We start from the raw sequence: 22,972 nt of genomic DNA, 5'->3' as shown, positions 1-22,972 counted from the left end.
TCATGGCCCTTCCTCCTTTATGGATTGGATTGTTCCGCTTGAATCCCGTGCCCGTTGATGCTAGCCACTGCCTGTTCTGCACTGTATTCCTGTAGTCCCTCGTACCCGCCATATCAGAGCTTGCCCCACCTCATCCGTGCAGCACGCGACAATTGTATTGGCCTCGAGTCTTGCGAGTCTGTGTCTGTGTCTGTACCGAGCATAGCCCAAAAAAGTGAAAAACAACCATCAACGATACTTATGCCCACCCTTGCTGACAAATGTGATCGCGATCAAATTCATCAGTCGTAACGTTAACCTTAGGACTCTCATGACGTTGACGAGTTTTTTTATTTTTTTTATTTTTTTTTTGAGAGAGAGAGGGAGATCGGAAACGAGCAAAATGGCAGCCGAGCGCAGTAGCGCAGCATGTGCTGTGGCGATGAAGCGTAAGAATGGAGCAGGAGCGGGATGGATGAGTGGTTCCATTCTGATGACGACGGGCTTGGTGTTGATGGTGAGCTTGGCCTTGGTCCCGTTGCAAGTGCAGGCTGCTCCCACATCAGCTGCCAATGCGACATCTGTGCCGACCACCCCGACCAACGCATCAACCACCGTGTCGACCACCGTGCCGACCAACGTACCGACCAACGCACCGACCACCAACGCGTCAACCAACACGTCAACCACCGTGCCGACCACCGTGCCGACCACCGTGCCGACCACCGTGCCGACCACCGTGCCGACCACCGTGCCGACCACCGTGCCGACCACCGTGCCGACCACCGTGCCGACCACCGTGCCGACCAACGCGTCAACCACCGCACCAACAACCGTGCCGACGGCTGGGCCAACAACCAATGCCTCGACATCTGCGCCAGCCACCTCGGCCCCAACAAACGCTCCCGGGAACAGCACTTCTACCGTGACGAGCAAACCCACCTCGTCATCTTCCTCTTCAACATCGTATTGGGGCTCAACGACTGATCCCTCCGGAGCTTACGGCAACGCCACTTGCTCGTCGTGCGGCGTCAAACCCGGAAAAATGGTAAGTTGTTCACTCGACTCATTCGTGAAGTGATAGTGCAATCGTCTCCTGGTGTGCCCGGCCATCATCTTGATTTGTTACATCGCGGCATCATGCAAACGATGCGCCTCTCTTTTATGCTCATGCACTCCGTCCTGGCGTGCCTGCAGACCGGCTACTGCAAAAAGACAGGCACTTGCGTCAAATTCTCTGGGGTCAAGTGTGATGGTTGCGATGCCAAGGACTGCTACGTCTGGAACTGCAACAGTACGCTTCCATCTACCCGCGCAGAGACTGCCCACCTCTTAGAGCGAGTACCTCACACTTGTTCTTGCCGTCGTTGCAGTGAATGTGATGACCCTGATCTACATTATCATCCCTTGCACGGTGGTCGGCATCCTGCTCCTTTTCTGCCTGTGGATGTATTGCTGCTGCTGCCGCAAGAACAAGCGTCGTGCCATCAAGTTTGTGTCACACCAGTCTGCTAGCCTGGCTATGCTTCAGATAGGGCTGCTCTTTGCTTTTGACGACTGATGTCATGTTTGCTTTGCCTGATGATACTATTTTCGATAGCGTGTACCAGTACAAGGAGTCCTCAAAGGATCGCAAGCAACGCCAAGCTCGCGAAGAGCGCCAGGCCATTCGGTAAGTCGCTCAGCCTCAACCACACCCTAGACCTGGTGGCTTCTGATCCTGGCTGTAGTATATGTCTCATGCCGGCAACGTTTATCGCTTTTTTTTTTTCTCTTCGCCACACCACTCCGCAGCAAGCAAGAGCGTAGCGAACGCCACCGTGAGCTTCGCAAGAAGTACAATCTGTTGGGTGCCGATGATAGCAGCGACGACGATGTCCTGCAGGCATAGTCAGCTTGGCTGTCGTCACCAGAGCTTCTATTTGAGCTTGCTAAGCACCTGATATTGCCTCTTGCTTCGTGTCAACCTGCACCTCGTTGTGTTTGAAGCGTTTCAAGTTTCAATGCGAGCTTCTTTCTTTACTCTTTTCTCCGGTATATGGTCGCTGAATTGCCTGTTGTTGCGGTTCAACGAATGTGTGTCGGAATCATGTACCCAGAAGGCCAGTTTACGGCCGCCGTTACTTTGCTTAGTTTGTTGTCAAACAATCATCACTCGGGTTGTTTCGAAAATGGTTTGTGCATACACGTTGTATGTGCGTATTTGTATATGTGTGTGTGTTTGTGTGTTTTCGGTGTTTGCTTTTCGTTTTATTTTTTACATGCGAATGTACTGCTGGCCTCTGCTTCGAATGGAATCGATAAGCACTCGTGTACTCTCTTCCCTGTCCTCGACAGCTGAGTCAGTCAGATCAGCAAGCGAATCAGTAATGGGACATGCCAATGAATTGGGACAAGCAGGATGGCGGAGCTGCACCAGCCCGGCTTGTATTTGTAATGAATCGATAAAGGAGTCAGGAGATGAAAGAAAAAACAAGGGCAAGTAAGCCTGATACCTAGGAAAAAATTAAGGGCTGAGAAGCAGGGCTTTTGAAACCGTCACTCATGACTCTCGTGCTCGCCAGCCTGCATCCGCATCTGCTTCTGCTTCCGACTCAATCTGAGTTTCCGCATCCGAGGCAGCGGCCAGTGCTGCAGCAACGCCCTGGGCCGTATTTTCGGTTGATGCGAGTGGCCCAACATCCAGATGGTGGGTCAAGGAAGTTTCTAAAACATAATTCGTTGAACAAAAGGAAGGTGAGTGGTGGCCATGGGTTGGAGAGCCATCAAATTCGGTTCTCGTCTCCATCGTGTGGCATTCTGTATGCTTTCTCACGTCGATGAAAGGGCTGCCCTGCCTATCCTTCTCCTTGTTCGTCCCGTCTCGTGCCCATCTTTACTCTCCTGCCCCACCTCTCCCAGACATTTTCAAGATGAAAAGAGTCGAATCTTATAGCTAGGTCACGTACGGCTGGATGAGCGGCGGAGTCGCGGGCTGCCTTCTGCCGTCGGATCAACAGCATCTACCAGCGGTTTGTCTTTGGAAGCCAGAGATGCTTCCAAAAGCCGGCGTGCACGGGCACTACCCAAAGAGACCACTGGCAGTGTTTTTGGGTTGAACTAGGATTCAGTTGAGTAGACACGACATGAGCACACCACGCGAGAAACTTGTGAGCACCAGAGAGCATTGACGATTCTCCTTCATCGACAGACAGAAGCCCGGCACTGCACATACGTTAAAAACACGGCTAGCGTCTGGCGATAGTTTGGGGGATTCGTAGGCGCTCACGCGACGCACGGCGCGATGGTCTTGAGGGGAAAGTAGGGCGCGCTTGCGCGCGGGCTTGACACGTTCACCTCCTGCGCGCTTGCGGGGCGACCGGCTAGCGTCCCCCATCGGGGCGACTTCATGGCTGGTATTTTGCTCCAGGTTGAAGGAGACGCGGCGCATCGAGCGTGCACCGTTACGTCGTGGCGCAAGCTCGCGGCGAATGATGCCGGGCGGCTTGTTTTGCTGAGGCTTGGATTGCATGGTGCCAGGTGCAGAAGCGGCTTCTTCGTGGGTAGCCATTGCCGTTGTGGCCAGGCTTGAGGTGCGCCCAATGCGCGAGTCTGTCGCCTCTGGCGATCGCACTCGACGCGACTTTTCGGTGGGGGGTTGAGCTGAACTGCGTAGGCTGCCGTTTTTTCGCGAAATAACTGGCTCTTTCTGTACACTGCTACGCGCCGCAACCAACGTCTTGGCATTCGTCTTGCCTAGCCCGACCGCACCAGAACGCCGAGCGCCCAGTGTCTTGGCCAAAGTATCGTGCGCTGTTGACCAACTCGTGTTTGATGCAAAAAACGTTGCAGCCTCTCGGTCCAATTGGCTCTCCTGTTGTGTGAGTTGCGAGTCGTCAACGCCCAGATCCAAAGCAAGATTTCGTTGTTGCGCCTCAAATCGTGTGCCCTTGGCCAAGGCGGTCGTAGGAGCTGTGGCAGGTCCACTGCTAGCGGGCACGGGCGAAGGAATGTTGAAGGCAGCGTCCAGACGCGCCGTCTCGAGAAGCACGCTGCGCAACTCTTCGGACAAGGCTGGGTGGCTGGGCGACAGTTGCACGAAAACATGCATCCAACACTCTTTGGCAGCGACTCGGATGTCAGTGTGTGCGTGTAAGAGCGTCACTTCAAAGAAACGCTGTGTGATCTTCAGGATGCGAATCAAATCAGGTTCGGTCGCTGCAGCATAAAAGCGCGCAATTTGGGTCGTCATCTGACGCCAAAAGACAACAAACTTGTCCTTGAGAGGAAAAGCCAACGGGTTGATCAAGCGTCCAGCTCGGGCGTCAGTCTCCGGCTCCTCTGCAGCACTGGCTACGGCAGTCGCTCCACGGCCCTTCGAGCGACGCTGGCGCCCTTGTCCCATCCCCTGCAAGAATGCGAGGGCGGGCGTGGCCAACAGCGGTACAACCAGCTCGAAGCGCTATTGGTGCCCATATAAATCCCCCATCCAGCAAGGTGAGCGTTGGCAGCGTCAGTCAAAGTGCGACGGTGCAGCGACAAACCCTCCCCGCTCAAGCAAGTATCTTACCTGAGCCGTTTCACAGTTGGCCAGCAATAGGGAGGCCGTTTGCACAATCTGGTCAAGGCATGGGCTGAGCGGAACCAACGCCGCTGCATCCGTCGCCACCTGATGCAATGCAAGAGCATGTGATCAAGCCATGAGTCACACACACACACACACACACACACACACACACACACACACACACACACACACACACACACACACACACACACACACACACACACACACACACACACAAGCACACGCACGCATTTATCATGTAAAAAAAAAAAAAAAAAAAAAAAAAAGAACAGATACGAATTCAAGATGCCTGGAGTAACGGGCCGAAAAGCAAAAGTCGAAGCCTGAGTGGGAGCAAGGCATCAGAACACAACGCGCACGTGCCTGATAGCAAAGGCTCAGCAGATAACCCAGACTCTTGATGACAGAGCGTAGACGAGAATCGTCAGCTCTGACTGCACTTCGATCGCGAGATCGAGGGCCCTGTCTAAAATCGCGAGAGCGCGCAGCGCTGGTCGCAAGGCGCGCCCCAACTTCGCAGGCCACCTCAAACAAAGCGGGGCGGGTCAAAGCTTCCTCTGGTCGCACAACCGCCACATTCACGGCCTCAGCAATGGGTGCCACGAGACCAAAAGCGGTCACGTCCCCATCAATGAGGCGTTCCGCCTGGAGAAACAACTTGCGCCATTGGGCCGCAAGGCATTTGCTAAACAAGACGTCTAGCTGAGGCAACCACGCCTGACGAAAGGGCAAGGCTAATGTGGCCACCACCGCGCTTGCATCTGGGCCGTGCGGGCTCGGGCGCAGCAGCACGTCCCGCGAGGCTGCAAGGTGAAGGAGTGCATGGCAGGGCAGAAGCCAAACCGCGAGGCAAGCGGTCGGCGTGGCATTGCCTTGCACATCTAGTGCCGCGCCACATGATTGCAACAAGGGGATGGCCACGCTGAGAGGATCAACAGCCTCGCTTACGCGCGCCCAAAGGTCGACTAGGGTGTGCATGACGACAGGAAGTTCGAGCGCGGAGGCTTCAACGTTATTGTTGACCATGGGTACACCACGATGGATTCCAAGCAGTTGCTCAGGCGTTGCGCCAGCAACGGCGTCTTGCAGCTCAGCCCAAAAGTCGGGTGTTGTCCACAGGCGTGACAGAAGCAAGCCGAGCAACGTCGGCTCGGCGGCAGTATCTACAATAAGCGTCTCGACGGTCGTGGCAGGCGCAACCGGTGGTGAAGGGCAGCGGGTCGAAGGCATTGCCTTCTTATCGGTCTGGCGTGGCATGGCCAAATCATCATCAGCAAGCGGCATCACGAGGTCTGTGACGGACAACTGCCGCAGCAAACCGATGACGCTGCCATTGTCCAACTCCACGAGAGCCTCTGCGTCGTCGGACGAGGGCGGTGGCGCTGAACCTGAGCTTCTTCGGCGTCCACGTCGCGAGCCAGGACTCATGATGGTATCCAAACCGCCATCCAAGGCAGTAGAGCGGTGACCGCTTGTGACCGCGGCTAAACGAGGCAGGTGAAGCACGATAAGATGTACAGCACGCTCGCGCAGCGCACCATCCAAATCTGGTGGAAATCCGTGGGTGGCAACAAGGCGGCAAAGGGTTGCCACCAGTCGACGTTGGAGAAATTTAGACTTCAGCCGGGTGGCAAGTGAAATCACCAGTTGGGTTGCACGAGCTTGTGAGGCGTGGGACAGTATAGCCACGGCGGCGCGAGGCTGCGTCTCCAACCATGGTGGGATGGCATGGGCCACAACCATTTCTCGCAGAGTTTCCGTATGAAAAGTAAAGTTGAGTGGCCGAGCCGTGGCATGTGCCATGCTAAACGGCCCAAGACCGTCGACTAGAGCCCAAAGGGTGTCAACACACGCCTCATCAGGCTCGGAAGCTGTATTCAGGACCTTTAGAATGTTCATCACGCCCACCAAATGATGCTCGTGGAGAGCTGAGGATGCCTGAGTTGAGGGTGCAATCTCCCCCAAGAGTCGCACCGCGCTCAGAATACGCAGGCGACGAATATCCACCGGCTCTGACGCCGGCAGGGAGGCTGAATTGTCATTCGGAACGAGTGCGGCCAGCAAAAATTCACGACGCGACATGGACTGCGCAACCTTTTTGAAGTCAACCGCAAAGCATTGCACCATCCTAATGAGAAGTAGCAAGGCCGGGAGCGGAGGACGGACCGGAAGGTGAGATCCAAGAGCAAAGTACACGGGTTAAGCATGACGGCGAGCATGCATCACGTGAACAAAGACCCTTTTGCGACATGCGGATGGGCTTAAGCGACCTTACCACAGCCATGCCCATAGCGCCACGCGATTGACATTGTGGTCCGCGGAGTCAAAGAGGGCACATGATATGACCGGAGTGATAGCGTTGAGAAAGGGCAGCTGACCAGTGCGGCTCAGAGCATTTCCCAAAGCCACGCATAGCAAACCCAGAACCGTTACAGCCCGCTCCTGTGCCGGTGCCGGCTGCGTGCATGTGTTGCGAACATGCTGGACAAAGCCCGACTGTAGGCTACGAATGGCCTCCCGTGCCTGGCGACTGGTCAACAACGGACGTGCACTTTTGATGGCGACGTCAAGTAGCGGAAGGGCGAGAAGCGCCGCCTGTAACCAACAGGAACCGAGACATGGTTGGTGGGCACACATGAGCTGATGGCTATGCCTGGTGCATGTGCCGCGGCTAAGCGAGTCAGTGATACCTCCGGGGTGGGGCACGCAGCAAGTTGAAAAGCAGCCGGCAGCCAGAGCGCGATGATTGTGTCGCGGGCGGAGAACCCTTCCACTTGTGCATGTAGGTGCTGCAAGAGTTGGGCGGCCTCCAAAAGCAGTTTTGAGCTACGAAATGCTGGGCTTGTGGCCTGGAATAGTGCTACACATAGCAACTCGACCTGAAGGAAGCGATGCCACATGGTAAGCGTAAGGGACCATCGGGTGAGCGCACGAGGTACTTGCGCGATGCTGGTACGCCAGGGGGACAGGCGCCGATCAGACCTGGCTAGCAAGGAGATAGCCGTCGAAGCAGCTTGTGCGAAGACACCAAAGCGCAAGCTGAGTCATGGTCACCAGAACGGTTGGCTTGTCATTTGCCTCCTGTCCTTGGTGTCGCTGCTTCCCGCAGCATCGGCGCAAATAGATTTGGGATGAGGAGGAGTGGGTGCGGCACACAACCAAGGCATGGGCTGTGGGAGCGATGCGTTATGGCTGGGTACCTCCAAGGCCTTGTATGCAAGGTTGACGCGATCGCAGAGCCCTTGGATGTATTGCTTGAGCTCATGCGTCTCCAAGAGCCTAGTACATGTGCAAACAGCGGCGGCACCGTGTGTATGGGTCAACGGTGAAGGCGAGGCAGAGCGCCCCACGAGGAAATGGGTGCCAGCCCAAAGCAAGCATACCGCACGGCGCTTTCCCAGCTTAACAAGGCGGCTGTCACTTGAATTGCCGCGGCTGTGCAATGCAGATCCTGGCCACGAATATCCGCCTGATGGCCGTGTCCATTTGTCAGACACACCGATTGGCACAAGGTACCATGGGATGCATTGGGGTGCATTATGAGATGAGGGTGATGTGCAGGCAGGAAGGAACAACGTGGCTTGGTACTATGATGGTGTGTTCACACGCACCAGGACGAGAGGCAGGAATTCGCTGTTGCGCTCAGCCAGATGCAACGCAATGTCATGACCGTCACGGCCAATCATGTATCTAAAAACCATGGGTATTTATACGAAGAAAGTTAGGCAAGTCAAAGGATTGAACCCGCGTGCCTTGGGTCAAGTCTGGCAGTGCTACGCACGATTTGAGATTGAGGTAAGCGTCAATGTGATCAGATGGGGGCAAGCGGCGGGTGCGGAGCGTGCGCAAGCGTTCGTGCACAAGCATTTTGATCATCTGCTGCCGCTGCTCCGAGGGGCTCATGTTGTCATCGGGACTGCAGGGAGTGTCGGGAATGTCAGGGAGGCGCCGGTTGCCGTCCGACCCAGAGGCATTGTGTTGGTCAGCCGAGGCTGAAGGCAATTGTTGCTGTTGGTTAATAGGAGAGGCGACGGGGCGCCCGTGATGAGTCAGCGTGGTATGGCTTGGGGAGGGGTGCTCAGCCGGAGGATCGAGGAGAGTGACTCGCGTGGGCACCGGGGGAGCAGGTCGACGGTCCGCGGGAGGTAGATCATCATCATCATCGTCAAGGCATATCTTTGGGGCAGTGGACTTTGATCGGCGCGGGGTCCGGCTAACATGACGCGGAGTATGCCCGGCACGGACGTTGTTGACCACGAGCAAGGGGCTGTGGTCGGTGCTAGCCCGGCCGGGGGATATGCGGGCGCGCGAGCCTACAGGGCTGGCAGCATTGCGATTGGCTGTGGCAGTAGTGGCGGTGTCTGGGCGAGGATCGGCGTCCAAATGCAGCGTACGGGACACGGAGCGGGCCTTGCGTCCACCCATGGTGGAAGAGGAAGGCAGCTTGTCAGCCGCGGCAGCGCCCGCTCGTCGCGAGCGATGGCGCTGAAGCGCCGGGGGTGTGTTGGCGTCGGCAGGGCGAGTGGGTGGAGCATGAACTTTCGCCGGATCTGGCAGGTGTGTTGAGGTGGTGGGTGGGGCCGGAGCACCGCTGTTGGTCAGCGAGCCGAGCAGCTGGTGAAAAGTGTCTCGCGGCGAATTCTCATGTAGTTCTCGGGACATGGACGCTGGTGTGCGCAAGCTCGGGCGGCGAGGCACCGGCGGGTGGCATACAACCGTGCGTCGGGTGTCAGACTCTGGAGATCTCAAGTGGCGCCATGAGATGTGGTGCCAAGAGGCCTTTCCAGCGTGCTAACTTGTCTTGCGGACTGATGGGAAAAAAAAAATTAAAATTAGCCAGCTGCCTCGTACTTAGGATCGCCTCTCCCGTCTCATGCCTCAAAGCGGCTCGCCTGACCAGCACTTTGTGGCTACGACCGGTTCAATGCGCCGAGCAATGGCAGTTGAACGAGCTCAAAGGAGTCAAGCGCCAAGAGCCAGAACCGCGCGCCACGCGAGGCGGGCGTTCTCACTCCCTCACACACCACACACACGCTTCAAGTTTCACGCGCTCGCTCATGTGTGTGTGTGTGTGTGTGTGTGTGTGTGTGTGTGAAACGATCGGCGGCAGCGCCGTTTCTCGTCAACGGTTCTTTCCAACACCTGTTTGTAACTGTAACACCTGCGCCAAGCGCCACACCATAAAACCACCAGCACAGCACGACACACGCCGTGACATTCAAAATGTCAGATACTAATGTCAGAAATTCATGGTGGCAGAGTGAATGTCATTTGGTAACTGTTGACCTTGACGACGCCCCGATCATCGCCGACAACTTTTTTTTTTTTTTTTTTTTTCCTGACCTGCTGAAGGAGACTGTTGGCTCGTGGGGGAGGGGGCTTGTTCTGTCTGCCTCTTGGCTTGCTCTTGGCTTGCTCTTGCCCTGCTCTTGGCCTGCTCTTGGCTTGCTCTTGTCTTGCTCTTGTCTTGCTCTTGTCTTGCTCTTGTCTTGCTCTTGTCTTGCTCTTGGCCTTTTTATTTTTTCTGGACCTTGCTTGCTTGATTGATTTCTCTTTCTTTCCGCCTGCTGTTCCGTTGGCAAAGCTCGTTTTGAATCGGGCTCGACATCAGCGACCGCAAAGGCTTGCGGGGGTTGACCTGGACAATCCAGCGCGTCTTACTGCGCCTGTCATTCGGTCTTAACAAAGCAGGTGCCCCGAAGCGCGACGCGCCGCAATGCCGGCCTAGGTCTGCGCACGCCTCAACTTGATCCTACGCACCCTCATCCGGACTGCCTGGGTCACCACCTTGGTCCCCCTGCACCTTTTCGGCGGCACTGGCCTTGATTCGATTCGAACAACATCACCATACCAGACATCGACATGGCCGATACGCTTCCTGCCCCGCGACCGCCTACCGGTAACCGCGAGGTACCGCCCAGGCCCTTGTCCGGGCGTGGGCGTGTGGCGCGCGCCTTTGAGGGCCTCGAGGGGATGACTACCACGCTCAGTGGCAAGTCGCAGAGTGAAGCTCATTCTGACAAGACCATTGATTTGGACAAAGTTCTCCAACTCCTTGAGGACGAATATTCTCGAGATTTGCTGGAGCGCCATCTCCATGCTCTGGCCAAGGTGGCCAAGCGAAACGCTCGTGGCTATCGCGCTAGTGATGCTCCAGCCCTGGCTCGGCTGGTCGCGTGCCTGGCTCAGCGCATTGCCAACGGAGCAGATGCTCTGCTTGACCCTTTGATCAATTGCATCGTGCCCCTTCAGCATTCCTTCGTTGTGACGCCTGAAATGTTGCACGTGCGCCAACAGGTCCATGACCTGCAAACCGGCATCTGCGAACTTCTCGACGAGCTCGGCAACCTCCTCTCCGTCCCTCAACCCCGCCTCTGTGTCTCTGCGATTGAAACTATGCACGCCATTGTTCTCAACCTGGACCGTTCCATCCTCGAGCAAGCCAGCGTTTTGGGCGACGCTTTGCATATGACCGCATCCCTCCACGCCTCCCTCAACGGCTCGCTGCGCAAGGCTGCTCCTGTGCGCGACGGACCCTCGCAGGCCAAGGCCGAATCGGAACCCGCCGCTCGCATCCTGGGCATGGTCGCTCGCGCCATCCTCTCTTCCAACTTTGTGCAGGATGCTGCGGCCGCTCTGACTCGTGCCTTTGCACTATCCACCCCAGCACACCCATCCCACTCAAAGAGTGATCAGGACAGCACCCCTCATGCCCTAAACCCATCATCCGCGCCCGCGGCTTTGAGCGATGACATGCAGCGACTCCTCCTCGACATTCTGAATCACGTCGGAGTTACAGATCATGGGGTCGGCATTCTTCTCCAAGGCAGCTTTTTGCCCCTCCTTTCGAGATGCCTGGCTCAGCAGACGCAAGAATTTGCTAGCCCCGAAGGCGCTCTTGTGCTTGACCTCCTGCTCAAAATGCTTGCGCATCCGCAACGTGCCGATTTTCTTGAGCAGTCAACTGATGAACTTCAAACCGTGGCCGTCTGCCTCTACCAAGCTTTGCAGCGTGCTGCCTTTGAAGGCAATTCACAAACCAGGCGTGCCATTCGCAACGACATTCTTCTCCTTGTCACCCTTGCCAGTGACATTCCCGCTGCGCGCGCAGCTTTGCTGGTACGGTCATCGTTGGTCCTGCCCGCATATGTTGTGCGCCTTCCTTACATTCACAGTCAACACATTCACTCATACCACCACTCAGAGACTTCTCTCTGCACACACCACACACACACACACACACACACACACACACACACACACACACACACACACACACACACACACACACACCACTACACACCTCAATACGATCCGATCTGATACATTCATGTGACCATTACGTTGGCAGGAAGCAAATGTCTTGGAATTGGTGGTGGACCTGTTGCGAAGTGCGGATTTGAATTCGGCGCGACACCTCGACCTTCGTCGTCTGCGATGGACCACAGCGCCGGAAGATTTTGACTTTGCTAAAACCGCTTTTACGCTCCTCGCGCAATACAGCCAAGAACCAGCAGCCTGCAAGGTTTTGGAGGATGCAGGCCTTGTACCTGTTCTCATGGCATATCTGCACAAGGATGGTGAACAGCTTGCCCGTAGCTGGAGTGCACCACAGTTTGAGGAGCTGCAACTCGTTGTGCTCTCCTTGTTAGCTCAGATTCTCCCCCGGGTGCCGCGCGGTTACACTGACGTCCGGGGTAATGGTGTGCTGGTGAATCTTCTCGCCTGGGCCATGCAAGATTCGCCAGGCTCGACGGGTCCTGAGGCCCGATTGTTTGCCGGTGCGGGCAATGCTTTTCACGCGACGGGTGACTTTGCCCATGCGCGCAGCCAGCAGCCCGTTGAAGATCTTGCCACCAACAACGGCCACCGCAGCCTCATTAAATACATCCTCCGCTCCTTACTGGCTCTGGTCAATGACCCATCACCTGATCTGCTCGCAACGCAACATGATCTTTTGGACCAGGGGCTCGCCACCTTGCTCATCGACTTTTTGGATGAGCCGCTACCCAAGCGAGCCGATAGCATCTTTTTTGATTTGAAAATGTATGCTCTCATGATCTTGGGTGCGCTATGCTTGCGCCTCTCGGATGCCCGCGATCAAATTGGTGCCCGAGGCGTCGAGACTGTCCTGGCATATCTTCGCGACAGTCAGCACACTCCCAACGCCCTCATCATTGCCAGCCTGGATGCGCTTTGGTAAGCCAGCCTTGGCACCTCCCTGCCTTGCACACGTTCTTGCTTTTGGCCCTACACCCGCCCTGCTGTGATGCAGCCGCAGCTCACCTTACCCGCACTACCGTCAACAGGGCCGTGGTGGACGGTAGCGCTCTGAATCTTCGCACTTTTCTGCAGCACGAGGGCGCATTCTTGATTTTGGACCTTCTCGAGACAGGCCCGGTCAATCTACATTCGCTCTTGATGGGCTTTGTGGCGGATTTATGCGATCATGACGATGCCTTGCGACACTTTTTGCAGTGGCAGGGCAGCGGAAACCCACGGGCCAGCATTGCATCGCTACTTTGTCGCTTATGGCGCGATTGCAACACTCGGATAGGCTGCCCTCACCTGGAAGCTGGCAGTATTTTGAACATCGCGCTGGCCGGCACTGCCACTAGTGCCGATCTGCCCACGCTCTATCCCTTATCCTGTGGCAGCGGGCCTTTGACGGTCGAAAGTGATGAGGCTCGGCCTGGGACTCAACCTAGCCCTGCAATTCTCGAGGTTTTGGAAAACGAGCGCTCGCGCATCTTTGCCATTGCCAGTGCCATCACCTTTCAGCGTTGTCGCAGAATGCTGGACTTGGATGACCAGGTCAGTTCCTATGCCTGGCGATGCCTATGACAAAGCCTCAGTTCCCTTGCTAGGTATTTGTTGCTCACAAAAGCGTCCTGGTGCGCTTCAAAATCCGATGCCTGATGAACATCAGATCACCTTGGTCGTTATCGAGCAGTATTTGAACCTCAAGGCTGGTGAGGTATGGGCAGAAATGGCCTTGGAGCTGAAGCAAGAAGCGCTTGAGCCGGTTGCCCACGACGTGGAACTTCTTTCCATGGCTCAGAGAACGACGGAAATGGTTGTCAGGCGCATTGCCGTTGCCCAAGAAAAGCTACTCAACGCACAGGTAGACCTGTCATCCTGCTTCAGAATAAATAGTGCAAGCCTGTATTGCGTGCAACTGCCGTAATGATCGATTTTCATGTCGGACTTACTTGTGCTCGCAGATGGTTGCTGTGCGAACTGAGGAGGAAATGGAATTACAAAAAGTATGTTGGCCACGTAACATTCGCGTTTGGCATTTACTCCGCTTGATCCAAACTCCTGCCAATCAGCCCGGATGAAGATTATTGACTTACGGTTTTCCACGGCTTTCTTTCGCATCGCAGATTCAAACTAGTATTCGAATTCTCGACAGACTCTGAGCCTTTTGCAGCACATCATGGACCGCATTGTCTTCCCCGCCCGATTCCTCGCTCTTCAAGGGGTTTCATTTTTTCTTTTTCTCTTTTTTCATTCTTAATAATTGACTGTTCCCTGCTCCTTCCTGTGCAAGTTGAGCCCCGAGTGTCCTTCCCGACAAAAATTACAATGCACCAACATATAAACGCATGGGACAAGTCTCGATTGTCAGGTGGGGTCTTCCATCGGCACGCCCCAATCTCTCTGGCTCATTTTGTTTATGCTCGCAACGCGGATGAGCATCTGAATCTGCACTTGCGAAAGTGCACCAGGTGCAAGTGCTTGACAACTAATTCTGTACACTACAATCCTCCTCGTAGAACAACAAATAGGCGCCTCGATGCCCCAGATAGCTATCGTCGCTTACGCGTCGACAAGTGTCATCATCATAGTAATACCAGTCGCCTGTCACCGCGTGCCGGGCGTAGGCTACGTAATGGCCGTAATACAGCGTGCCACGATGGCACACCACGCCACGCAGTCGATAATCACGTCCCTGACCGCTGGCGTCATCCAGATGCAAGCGTTCAGGGTAGGTAATTTGTGTGGTCGCGGAGGTGACTCGGAGGCGTGATGCGCCGTGCGCAAAGCGTTTAAAGTGGACAACCAAAATGGGTGGCAGTCGCCAGACAGCCAGCTCCTTAATGGCCTGACGGTGCTCCTTGCAGCGATTGCAGTACCATTGATTGTCGTGGCTCAGAACCTCGGGCTTGGCAAGCAGCTCGTAAGCGGTGTGCAGCCCCACTGCGGCACTGGCTTCCTGTCCCTGGCTGGTTTGAAGGGCCGGGTCGTCCACAGCATCAATAAAACTGGCCATGCCCAGAGCATCGGCGACCTGTAGCCGGGGGATGCGCCACACGAGCTTGAGGCACAAATTGGCCGTCAAGTGAAGAGGGACATTTGCATGCGCCTCGCTGAAGCATCCTTGGGGATCATCTCGCGTTGGATCGGCTAGGATAAGTGAGACATCCAAGTCCTTCAGAGCCGTCATTGCGGTTTTTAGGCGACCCATGCGGCTGGCCGTCTTGGTCGATTCTTTCTCTGTGCGGGTTCGATTGAGTTCCGGAACAGCCAACTTGATGGCTTGCTGGCGCGCTTTGTGGAGCAGCTCTTCGTAGGAACAAATGGCTGGCACGACCATGGTAAAAGGGATGCCTGTGGGTGAGGGTGTTGCACTGTATGGCCGACAGTCTCGAGAGTGCGTTGACCAGTCATTGGTTTGGCACTCCTGCAATCAAGGCCAAGTTGGGCGCAGCAAAGCAGCAAGCACAAGTCATGAGAAGTGAGAGTCGAAGAGAGGCCGTTGAGTAATGCGCCATGTCCGCGGAAACTCACTCGACCGCAATAAGCCACGCTCTTGCAACGCTGACAACGCTTGAGCGAGGTGCCTGCGGATGCCTCCCCCTGACAGCGCTGACAGCGACGCAGCGAGCACATGGCATTGCGATACTGTGTCACGTGAATCATGAGCGAACTCTGCCCCATGGAGGACTGGGAATTCTGAGCATTAGATGTCGGATCGGCTTTGGCGATGGTTGTGCGCTCTTTGGGCGATGAAGTGACATTGTCAGGGACTGGGAAGGCGAGTAAGGCATCCTGGCTGCCCAGGGCACCGATGGGACGTGGGCTGGTGACCTCAAGACGCGCGGGTACTGAGCGCCGCACGAGGTACACCACCAGTTGCTTGGGCGTGAGCTGAAGCTGACGTGCAACCATCCCAATCATTTCACTTGCCTGCCAACCGGTTCAAGCGTAAAAAAGCGTAAAAAACCATAAGCAATGGATGTAGGGTGGATAGCGAGGAAAACCACAGAAGAGATACCGTGGTCGTTTCTGATAGAGAGCAGCGGAGACGCCGCCGAGGAAGATGAGGCTCAAACGGCACGACAACGACCGTGCAAGGCGTGCGTGGTCGGGGCAAAGGAAGGGCCAAAGACCTGTGCCCACAGAAATCAGTAATGGCCACCAAACCAGCAGATCCCCCTGGCAGGCCTTGCAGCTTTGGCGTCATGGCTGATGCGCACAGACGGACCGAAAAGGGTCAAATATGACCGACACTTTGCTGCAGGTTGGGCAGCACACGCGAGAACGGAGCTGGCCTTGAAACAGGTCGACGACTGGGGAGTCATCCCGCCGATGAAAGTTGGCCCACGCCCGATCAGCGGCCTACGGATCAAGGAACGTCTCTCCGAATGAGTGTACCAAGAACAACTAGCAACGTGGGCAAGTGCCAGAAATGACAGCTTATTTGGCCCGTCAAATAAGCCATGGGCTTGCCTCGTGCTGCGCTTCGTCGCCGGCCTCTTCATTCTCTACATAGGGTTTTTCTCCCACCCGATTGACGTCTTCGTGCAGTTCATCCAGCAAGAATTCCAAAAATTCCTGCAAAAGTGTGGCGAAAGTTTAAAAAAAATCAAGACAACCCAGGACAACCCGTAGACCCCAAGGGAAGCCACCCATCATGGCGAGACAAGACCGTCGCACACGACATACCGGTGCATCTTGCTGATCGTAGCCCATGAATCGGCGATTGCGGCGAGAAATGGCCCGCTTAAAGTCAGCAGGTCTGACGGGCGTCATGCGGGCGGGCTGCCACAAGTCGCGAAGCAGACGTCCGTATGCCTGTGCAATGAGCCCATGCGACCCAAGTGCTTTGCTGTGGGTGTTGAGAAGGGAAGAAAGTTTGGCCTCGTTGCCAAACACCTCACCCAAGGGGCGAATGTGACTTAGACACTGAAGGATGGCGTTGAAGAAGCAAGTGTTCCCAATGTTTACCAGGCCGCTCTTGCCCCCATCCGCCACGAACATGGGCTCCAGCATTGGAGCGACCTCGTCTGACGTCGAAGAGACAGCCTCACTCGGTGCTTCGGGGACCACCGGTGCTGTGGTCATTTTTGTTTGTGTGGAGAGCTCAGACGCGATCGCAGGAGCCCCCTCGTCGGCTGAGGCGCTAGCATCAGAAAGTGATGCGGCAGCCGCGGAGTGATGATCGGGCATGGTTTCGTTGGCTGGTGGGGGGATGCTCGAGTCACGCTCCAAATCATGCCATACGCCAGGCTGAGCCTGCTCTCGTGAACGCAGTGATGCCAGAGGGTATGTGCGCGTGAGAAACGGAAGCAAGGAAATGCAGCACAGCATCGGAGCTGCACGAGCGCGTACCTTTTGCAGCCACAGGCGCACGCCATTGCCTTGACGAGCTGCCTGAGACTGAGTGGGATCAATTTGGCCTATGAAGAACAACGAGGTCGGCGCCACGTTTCAGTACTTGACACAAACGTGAGGAATTGAAAAGCGACTATGGCAGGAAAACGTACCGCAAAGTGGAATGTACCACGCCAAGAGGGTAGCAGGGTCTTCGCAGAGACGCTGATCTGAGCTGTTGAATTTGACACAAAAGGCGTCCGTGCCAAAGTCCACCTGACCAGGTTTTGGCCCAAGATCCCACGTGAACGCAACACGATGGCGAAAGGATAATATTTTTCCACCTTCTCCCGCCAACTGACCTCAAACCATGTGATGTGGGCCATGATGGTCACGGTCAAATGTGCGGCTGTTTCACTCCTGTGCTCGGCAAGGAACCAACAAACAAAGGGCTAAGACATGGAGTTTCTCTCGTCTTGATCCCAGCGCAGAGAAATCCAAAGAAAGCAAACGCGAGAAGGGGCCAGGAGATGGGCGAACAAATCTCTGGGCTTGTGGCGGCATGCGGACAATGATCATTGTCGAGGCTGCTAAACCTACCAATCGTGGTGCAGAAACGGCACGAGTTCGGCATCAGAGGGAGGGAAGATCTTCTTCGGCATGGGTTTGTTGTTCGGCTTCTTGGTCGCATCGACGCTTGTTGAATCGGCCTTGGAAGGCCTGTTGGGAGTGCTTGATGCCTTCAATGTCTCGCACGAGCCAGGCGGTGGGGCCGTGGCGTCTGCTGCTTGAAACAATTCCGCAACTTCGTTGGAGGTCAAGAAAACTGGCATCAGCTGGGCAGCGTCTCGCAACCAAGGACAAAGCAGCTCCACTTTGAGAGGTCGGACACGCAGTTGAACCTTATCGGGGTTGATGGCGTCGATATCCGACAAGCACAGACCCAACTGCCAGGCTTCGGCGGTTGAACGAAGGGCGACACGGCGCCTATCCGCCGTGACAGTCAAATCCGCGACATCCATCCCCTTGAGATAGAATGTGACGGTAGCCTGACTGGAGGAGATGTAATAGTCAAACTTGGGAGGGGCCTCATGAAGGAGGTGAGACTGGGGAGCTTGAGCGGATGGCGTGGCCTTGAGCTGCATGCCCGAAACTGGCTCCTCGTGCTCTGAGGCGGCTTCACTGCTGTTGGCACCCATGCCTTCGTCCTCGACCTGTTTCTTGTTCTTGGGCTTTTTCTTCTTCTTCTTCTTCTTCTTCTTCTTTTGTGTGCCGCTGTCAGCAGCGTCGGGATCATCTGGGGTATTAGAAGCTGAAACAACACGGTGTGTTTCATTGAGCATGGCGCTGGAGTGTTGTAGCTTCTCGACCACACCCTCATCATTGTGAACCAGAGAACCATCGTCGTCATCACCCTTCTGTTTGTCTTTGCTCTCGGGCTGGCTGCTGGTGGCTGCCTTGTGGGCCGTGGCGGCTTCATCCTGGGCGCCCTCATTGACCTCTTCATCATCCGAGTCGATGGCTGGGGCAGACCCACGGCGACGGTTACGGCTTGCAGCTGCGCGCTTGGAAACTGTCTCGGCACGGCCGGTAAAGTTGTCACTTGCGTCGTTGGCGCCAGCAGCAGGCTGCTCTTCATCATGGCTGTCTTCAGCGCCAGCGTCGTCAGCCTCAGCGTCGAGGTGCATCATTGGGCTTTGGGCATCGTGATGATGACCGGGCGTGTCTGGTTGGGCCTTTGTAGGCAAGGGCTGTGCTCGACGGGCCCGCTGTTCCTCGAGTCGCTGGCGCTTGCGCTCGTGGCGACGAAGATTCTTGCGGGCGCTCTTGCTTAGATGCTGGTGATCCGATGTGGTGCTAGAATTATCCCCATCACTGTTCTGAACTGCACCAGGCGTGATGGAAGGGTCACGATGAGGACTCGAGTCGGATGCAGGGTCGTTATCAGGTGGGAGCGCCATGCCTCGAACAGCCCGCTCCTTGCCCGAGGCTGAGAGGAGATGCCGGGCCGATGAGGGGCTGACAGGCTCTTCATCCGGGTCTAGGTCAGAGGCCGAGGTGGTCTCGCGGTCACTGAGAATGCCCTGCAAATCTTGTTCAATCTCGGAGAGGCGTTCCTCGTCCAGAGGCTGGCGCCGCTGGTTACGAGAGACCTTGAGCGTCACATGCTCGCGCCAGACATAGCCATCCACGTCAAACTCAGACCCATCAAACTTTGTAGATGGAGTGGAGCGGCTAATAGTATTGCCACGTCGGGAGGCATGTGGGATGTGAGCTGAGCTGTGGTCACTCTAGGACACAGCGGCGCGCACAACTGTCAGGGGCGCGCGCACGTACTACTTTTTGCGATTGCGAGGGGGGGTGACTAGATGGACGCGGTTGTCTGCCAGATTGAATTGGACTCGACTGCGTAGCACCGAGACTTATGAGAGCTGAGCGCTGGATCCTCATGGGCAACAGGCAAGCGCGTTTGGCGGTGACCAGGGGTGTGGCGGGCTGGGACACGAACCGCGATGAGCCACCTTCAGACACGGTGCGCTGGCGGGTATCCGGCACTGGCACCCACTGCCTGGCAGACGAGACCACACCGTGCAACATGAGCCAGATGACATGCCCATCCCACCATCGAGTCTCGAACCCCAAGACACGCACTGCTTTTGTTTTTTCTTCTTGGCCATGGTGACGATGGCTCCAGCTCTTGGTCCGCCACTGCGCTGTCGCGCACTGCTGCAACAATAAAAACATCAGCAACCAACAACCACTGCATTCATAAAAGGCCCCAATCACACCACCCAGAAAAGCAGATGCCCACGCTCACCACCCCAAAGCCATCCCCAGCCCCTCAAAGCCCCCGCCATGACCCTCCCCCCCCACGCCCACACACCCTGCGCGCGCACACACACAGCGCCACTGACTGACTGACCTTGTCCGTCTTGTTGACAAAAATAAAATAAAGTTTCACATGTCAACGAAGCTTCAAGAAGAGGTAAGACGAGAGGCTGGAATCGAAATCAGAGAAGAAGGGCTTTGTTCGTTCAAATTCAGAGAAGATGGGAATGATGTGTAGATGAGAAGTGATAATGTCAAGGTAAAGAGAGAGAATAAACCAGAATATGCATACATCCAGAGATGTGTTGAGAAGCACGATTCGAAGGCAGAGAAGAGCACACGCATACATTTTCAGCAGTTGACGACGGACATACGAGCAGACGAGGTGTTTGTGCCCTTCTCGCCTCGACCTCAGCGAGCTTCTCGGCCGTTGGCGACGTCGGGTGTGAATGCACTCGCTCCGTTGGCTGGCACCACCTGGTCAAGCTTAAAAGCACAAAACGAGCAGGCAGCTTGGAATTCCTTGCGGAGGGTCTAGGGGGTTTGAATGGAGACGTGTGGCTAATATGCCGTGCGGTGGAGGAGGTGCCCGTGACATCAACAGTGCATCATGGTCCTGACCTATCAACCCAACCAGGTGGCCAAGTCTTGGCTGGCGTGGCAAACGGATAAGCCATCGGCAGCTCATTGGCATGGAATTCGCCGGGCCTTGCTTTTGCGCACCCACCCGGAAATCAAGGCTCTCCTGGGTAAGATGACCCGCGCCGCTTCATGTTGGCAGAGGTCTGCCGGTCCGCCTCACATCGCTTGGTCTTGTGTCGCGTCTTGGAACCTAGCTACTCCTGAGCCCGCCACGCCCATCTTGGGGCTGGGCTTGGCGTCTCTTCATCTGGGCCTGGCCTGCCTATGCGACGGCCTGCCTTGGTGGGCCGTGACCCTCGCTGCCGGCACTGCTGGGAGTCTGCTGGCCTTTAACCTCCAAGCCCTCAACCATGAGCTCTGTCATCAGCGAAGGGCGCCTCGCCATGCGTTTCCTCCCACCTGGTCGGGCTTTATCAGTCACATGTGCTGCCACCCCTTGACCACAACGGTTCGTGACCCCAACCTCCAACCCCAGCCTTGATGATAAACTTTGGTTCGGCCTCGGTGCCTCCCTTTGAGTGCGCCTTCTCACGCACCGCGACATCAATCACCCTCAGATTGTGGCACTTGCTGGATCAGCGTGTACCTCCATACCCTGGTTTGCCTGTGCGTTGCGCGGCCTCCTTTATCTGACCTCCAAGGCTGAAGACGTGCTCTGGTCGTGCTTGTTGTTTGTTTTGCACACGACGCGCTTTTCCAAACACCTCACGTCCCACAAAGCAGTCTTGTGGGCCCTCTCATGCCTCTTGATCTTCCCCGCCTTTTCAGATTATCATCAAGGTGGTCATGCCATGCATCACTTGGTAGGTCCTTCTCTGCACTGCGTGCTGACCAACCTCTTCTTTCTCGCATTGCTCCAAGTGCACCGCTAACCTGACATCTGAACAATCTCTACGCCTAGCATGCGGGAACGCCGTACGACAACGATGCCACTGCCCTGTTCTGGGCCTGGGAGAAGGTCCCCGTGCGCTGGCTCGACTCGACGGTCGGCTCGGTGTTGTGGGCTTCGGCCGTGGCCCTAGCCCTCCCCGTCATTTACTTTGGGTCCCTCTTAACGTGGTATTGCATCCACCCCGCTCTTAACCAGCGCGAGGTCGTCTACGCAGCCGTTGACCTAGCCGCCACCGCCGTGGCTTATCGACTGGCTTGGCAACAGGCGGGTTCCCAGGCCTTGGTTTATTTGGTACTCTCCACCGCCTTCTCCATGGGTTTTCTCGGACACCCTCTGCTTGCGTTTTGGGTAACACAGCACGTGTGCGAATCACCCCCGAGCCTGGACGGTGACATTCTGTGCCCGGGCGAGCACCGTGCCCTTTGGCGCCATGTGGCTCAGCGAGCGCTTCCAATCTACCAATACACCGCTCAACCCTCGTTGAGTTACTACGGGTTGGTGTCATGACCCCATGCCCTGCTTGTCCTCCTGGCTTGCCGCTGATCTGCTGCCCCCCGCACCACCAAATTTTTCTCTGTCGTGGGCTCAACATTTGCTATCCTGCCTCCACCAGGTCGACCATGTACAATTGGCTCACCGTCAATGAACTACTACACGTCGAACACCACGACTTTGCCCAAATTCCTTGGACGCGCTTGCCCTGGCTTGCGCGATTGGCACCTCAGCTGTACCACGGCCATGATGCAGACGGGCGCCCACTAACTCCCTGTCGCTGCGGAGGACACGAGGCCGCGGCCTTGTCCGAGGAGCTGCGGTCACGTACTCCAGAACCGAATGAGGGTCGACAGCTTGCCCCAGCCAAGAGTGCATCGGCGTGCAGCTGTGCCGAGGTGCGACGGTTCCTTCTCAGCACCGAGCGAGCCTGGCAGGGTTGGGCGGCACTGGCGTCACCCCCGCAACCGGCAGACCAGCGTGAGGCTGAGGCCGATACCGCCAGCAACACTGGACCTTATGCCACCCAACGCGAACGTGCTCGCTGCGCACCCTTGTCTGCTGCTGAGCAGCTGGCGGCTGTGCCGCCCATGACCGCACTCTATTCGCTCTACGGTGACATTATTCTCCCCTGGCTCCGCGCACGAGATATGAAGTTTGACTTTGCCTGCCGGCACACGCTGGAAACCCACGTGAACAGCCGCCAGGCCATTGCGTTTGACATTTACACCCAGCTTCAGCGCCTCCCCAGCGGCGTCGCTCGTGCCGCCATGGAAGAAAACGCACTCTGATGTCAGATAAAATTGTCAGATACGATGTTTCTATTGAATTGATTGAGCTGTATTTTTCGCATCATGTTTTTTTCGCATTTGACGCGTTTGAGTTCCCGCCAAATATTCAAATCGAGCATCAAGGAAGGAACAGTCTTGATGGGAAAATCTCGTTCCTGTCCGGTCATTTAACCAGAAGCC

The 22,972-nt window shown here is 56.1% G+C and overlaps 6 protein-coding genes across 6 annotated transcripts; 3 read left to right on the top strand and 3 right to left on the bottom strand.

The window, feature by feature from the left end:
• The first annotated feature begins 335 nt into the window (after positions 1 to 335).
• Positions 336 to 2,234, top strand: MONBRDRAFT_37700 (uncharacterized protein). The gene is made up of 5 exons (XM_001747192.1): positions 336 to 1,027; positions 1,177 to 1,273; positions 1,353 to 1,470; positions 1,580 to 1,651; positions 1,774 to 2,234. The coding sequence occupies exons 1-5, from the start codon at positions 383 to 385 to the stop codon at positions 1,868 to 1,870; spliced, it is 1,029 nt and encodes a 342-aa protein (XP_001747244.1). The 5' UTR covers positions 336 to 382; the 3' UTR covers positions 1,871 to 2,234.
• A 116-nt stretch (positions 2,235 to 2,350) lies between these two features.
• Positions 2,351 to 9,208, bottom strand: MONBRDRAFT_37699 (uncharacterized protein; the record flags this gene model as incomplete). Its single annotated transcript, XM_001747062.1, has 8 exons — positions 2,351 to 2,685; positions 2,928 to 3,078; positions 3,194 to 4,366; positions 4,529 to 4,627; positions 5,072 to 6,674; positions 6,822 to 7,141; positions 8,158 to 8,236; positions 8,328 to 9,208. The coding sequence occupies 8 exons, from the start codon at positions 9,206 to 9,208 to the stop codon at positions 2,522 to 2,524; spliced, it is 4,470 nt and encodes a 1,489-aa protein (XP_001747114.1). The 3' UTR covers positions 2,351 to 2,521.
• Positions 9,209 to 10,408: 1,200 nt separating this feature from the next.
• On the top strand, positions 10,409 to 13,360 carry MONBRDRAFT_9503 (uncharacterized protein; the record flags this gene model as incomplete). The annotated part of the gene is made up of 3 exons (XM_001747191.1): positions 10,409 to 11,665; positions 11,898 to 12,745; positions 12,856 to 13,360. Coding segments are annotated over 3 exons (2,610 nt in total), but the record flags the coding sequence as incomplete, so codon positions are not given.
• A 934-nt stretch (positions 13,361 to 14,294) lies between these two features.
• Positions 14,295 to 16,813, bottom strand: MONBRDRAFT_26781 (uncharacterized protein; the record flags this gene model as incomplete). Its single annotated transcript, XM_001747061.1, has 5 exons — positions 14,295 to 14,771; positions 15,900 to 15,942; positions 16,038 to 16,171; positions 16,322 to 16,387; positions 16,499 to 16,813. 5 exons carry the CDS (start codon positions 16,811 to 16,813, stop codon positions 14,295 to 14,297), a joined length of 1,035 nt encoding a protein of 344 aa, XP_001747113.1.
• A 933-nt stretch (positions 16,814 to 17,746) lies between these two features.
• MONBRDRAFT_37698 (uncharacterized protein) lies at positions 17,747 to 19,772 on the bottom strand (the record flags this gene model as incomplete). Its single annotated transcript, XM_001747060.1, has 2 exons — positions 17,747 to 19,437; positions 19,713 to 19,772. Coding segments are annotated over 2 exons (1,749 nt in total), but the record flags the coding sequence as incomplete, so codon positions are not given.
• An 813-nt stretch (positions 19,773 to 20,585) lies between these two features.
• Positions 20,586 to 22,792, top strand: MONBRDRAFT_9500 (uncharacterized protein; the record flags this gene model as incomplete). Its single annotated transcript, XM_001747190.1, has 4 exons — positions 20,586 to 20,724; positions 21,386 to 21,420; positions 21,519 to 22,003; positions 22,123 to 22,792. The coding sequence occupies 4 exons, from the start codon at positions 20,586 to 20,588 to the stop codon at positions 22,790 to 22,792; spliced, it is 1,329 nt and encodes a 442-aa protein (XP_001747242.1).
• Positions 22,793 to 22,972: the final 180 nt, after the last annotated feature.

This window comes from Monosiga brevicollis, genomic scaffold (assembly GCF_000002865.3).
Source record: "Monosiga brevicollis MX1 MONBRscaffold_15 genomic scaffold, whole genome shotgun sequence".
NCBI classification, from domain to species: Eukaryota; class Choanoflagellata; order Craspedida; family Salpingoecidae; genus Monosiga; species Monosiga brevicollis.
Note: the sequence above shows the minus strand (reverse complement) of the source record. Positions and strands in the feature narration are given on the sequence as shown.

Coding starts and splice junctions, on each gene's coding strand:
- MONBRDRAFT_37700 (XM_001747192.1), top strand. CDS start 383: ATGGCAGCCGAGCGCAGTAGCGCAGCATGTGCTGTGGCGATGAAGCGT. Junction 1,028..1,176: donor GCGTCAAACCCGGAAAAATG/GTAAGTTGTTCA, acceptor GCGTGCCTGCAG/ACCGGCTACTGCAAAAAGAC. Junction 1,471..1,579: donor AACAAGCGTCGTGCCATCAA/GTTTGTGTCACA, acceptor TATTTTCGATAG/CGTGTACCAGTACAAGGAGT.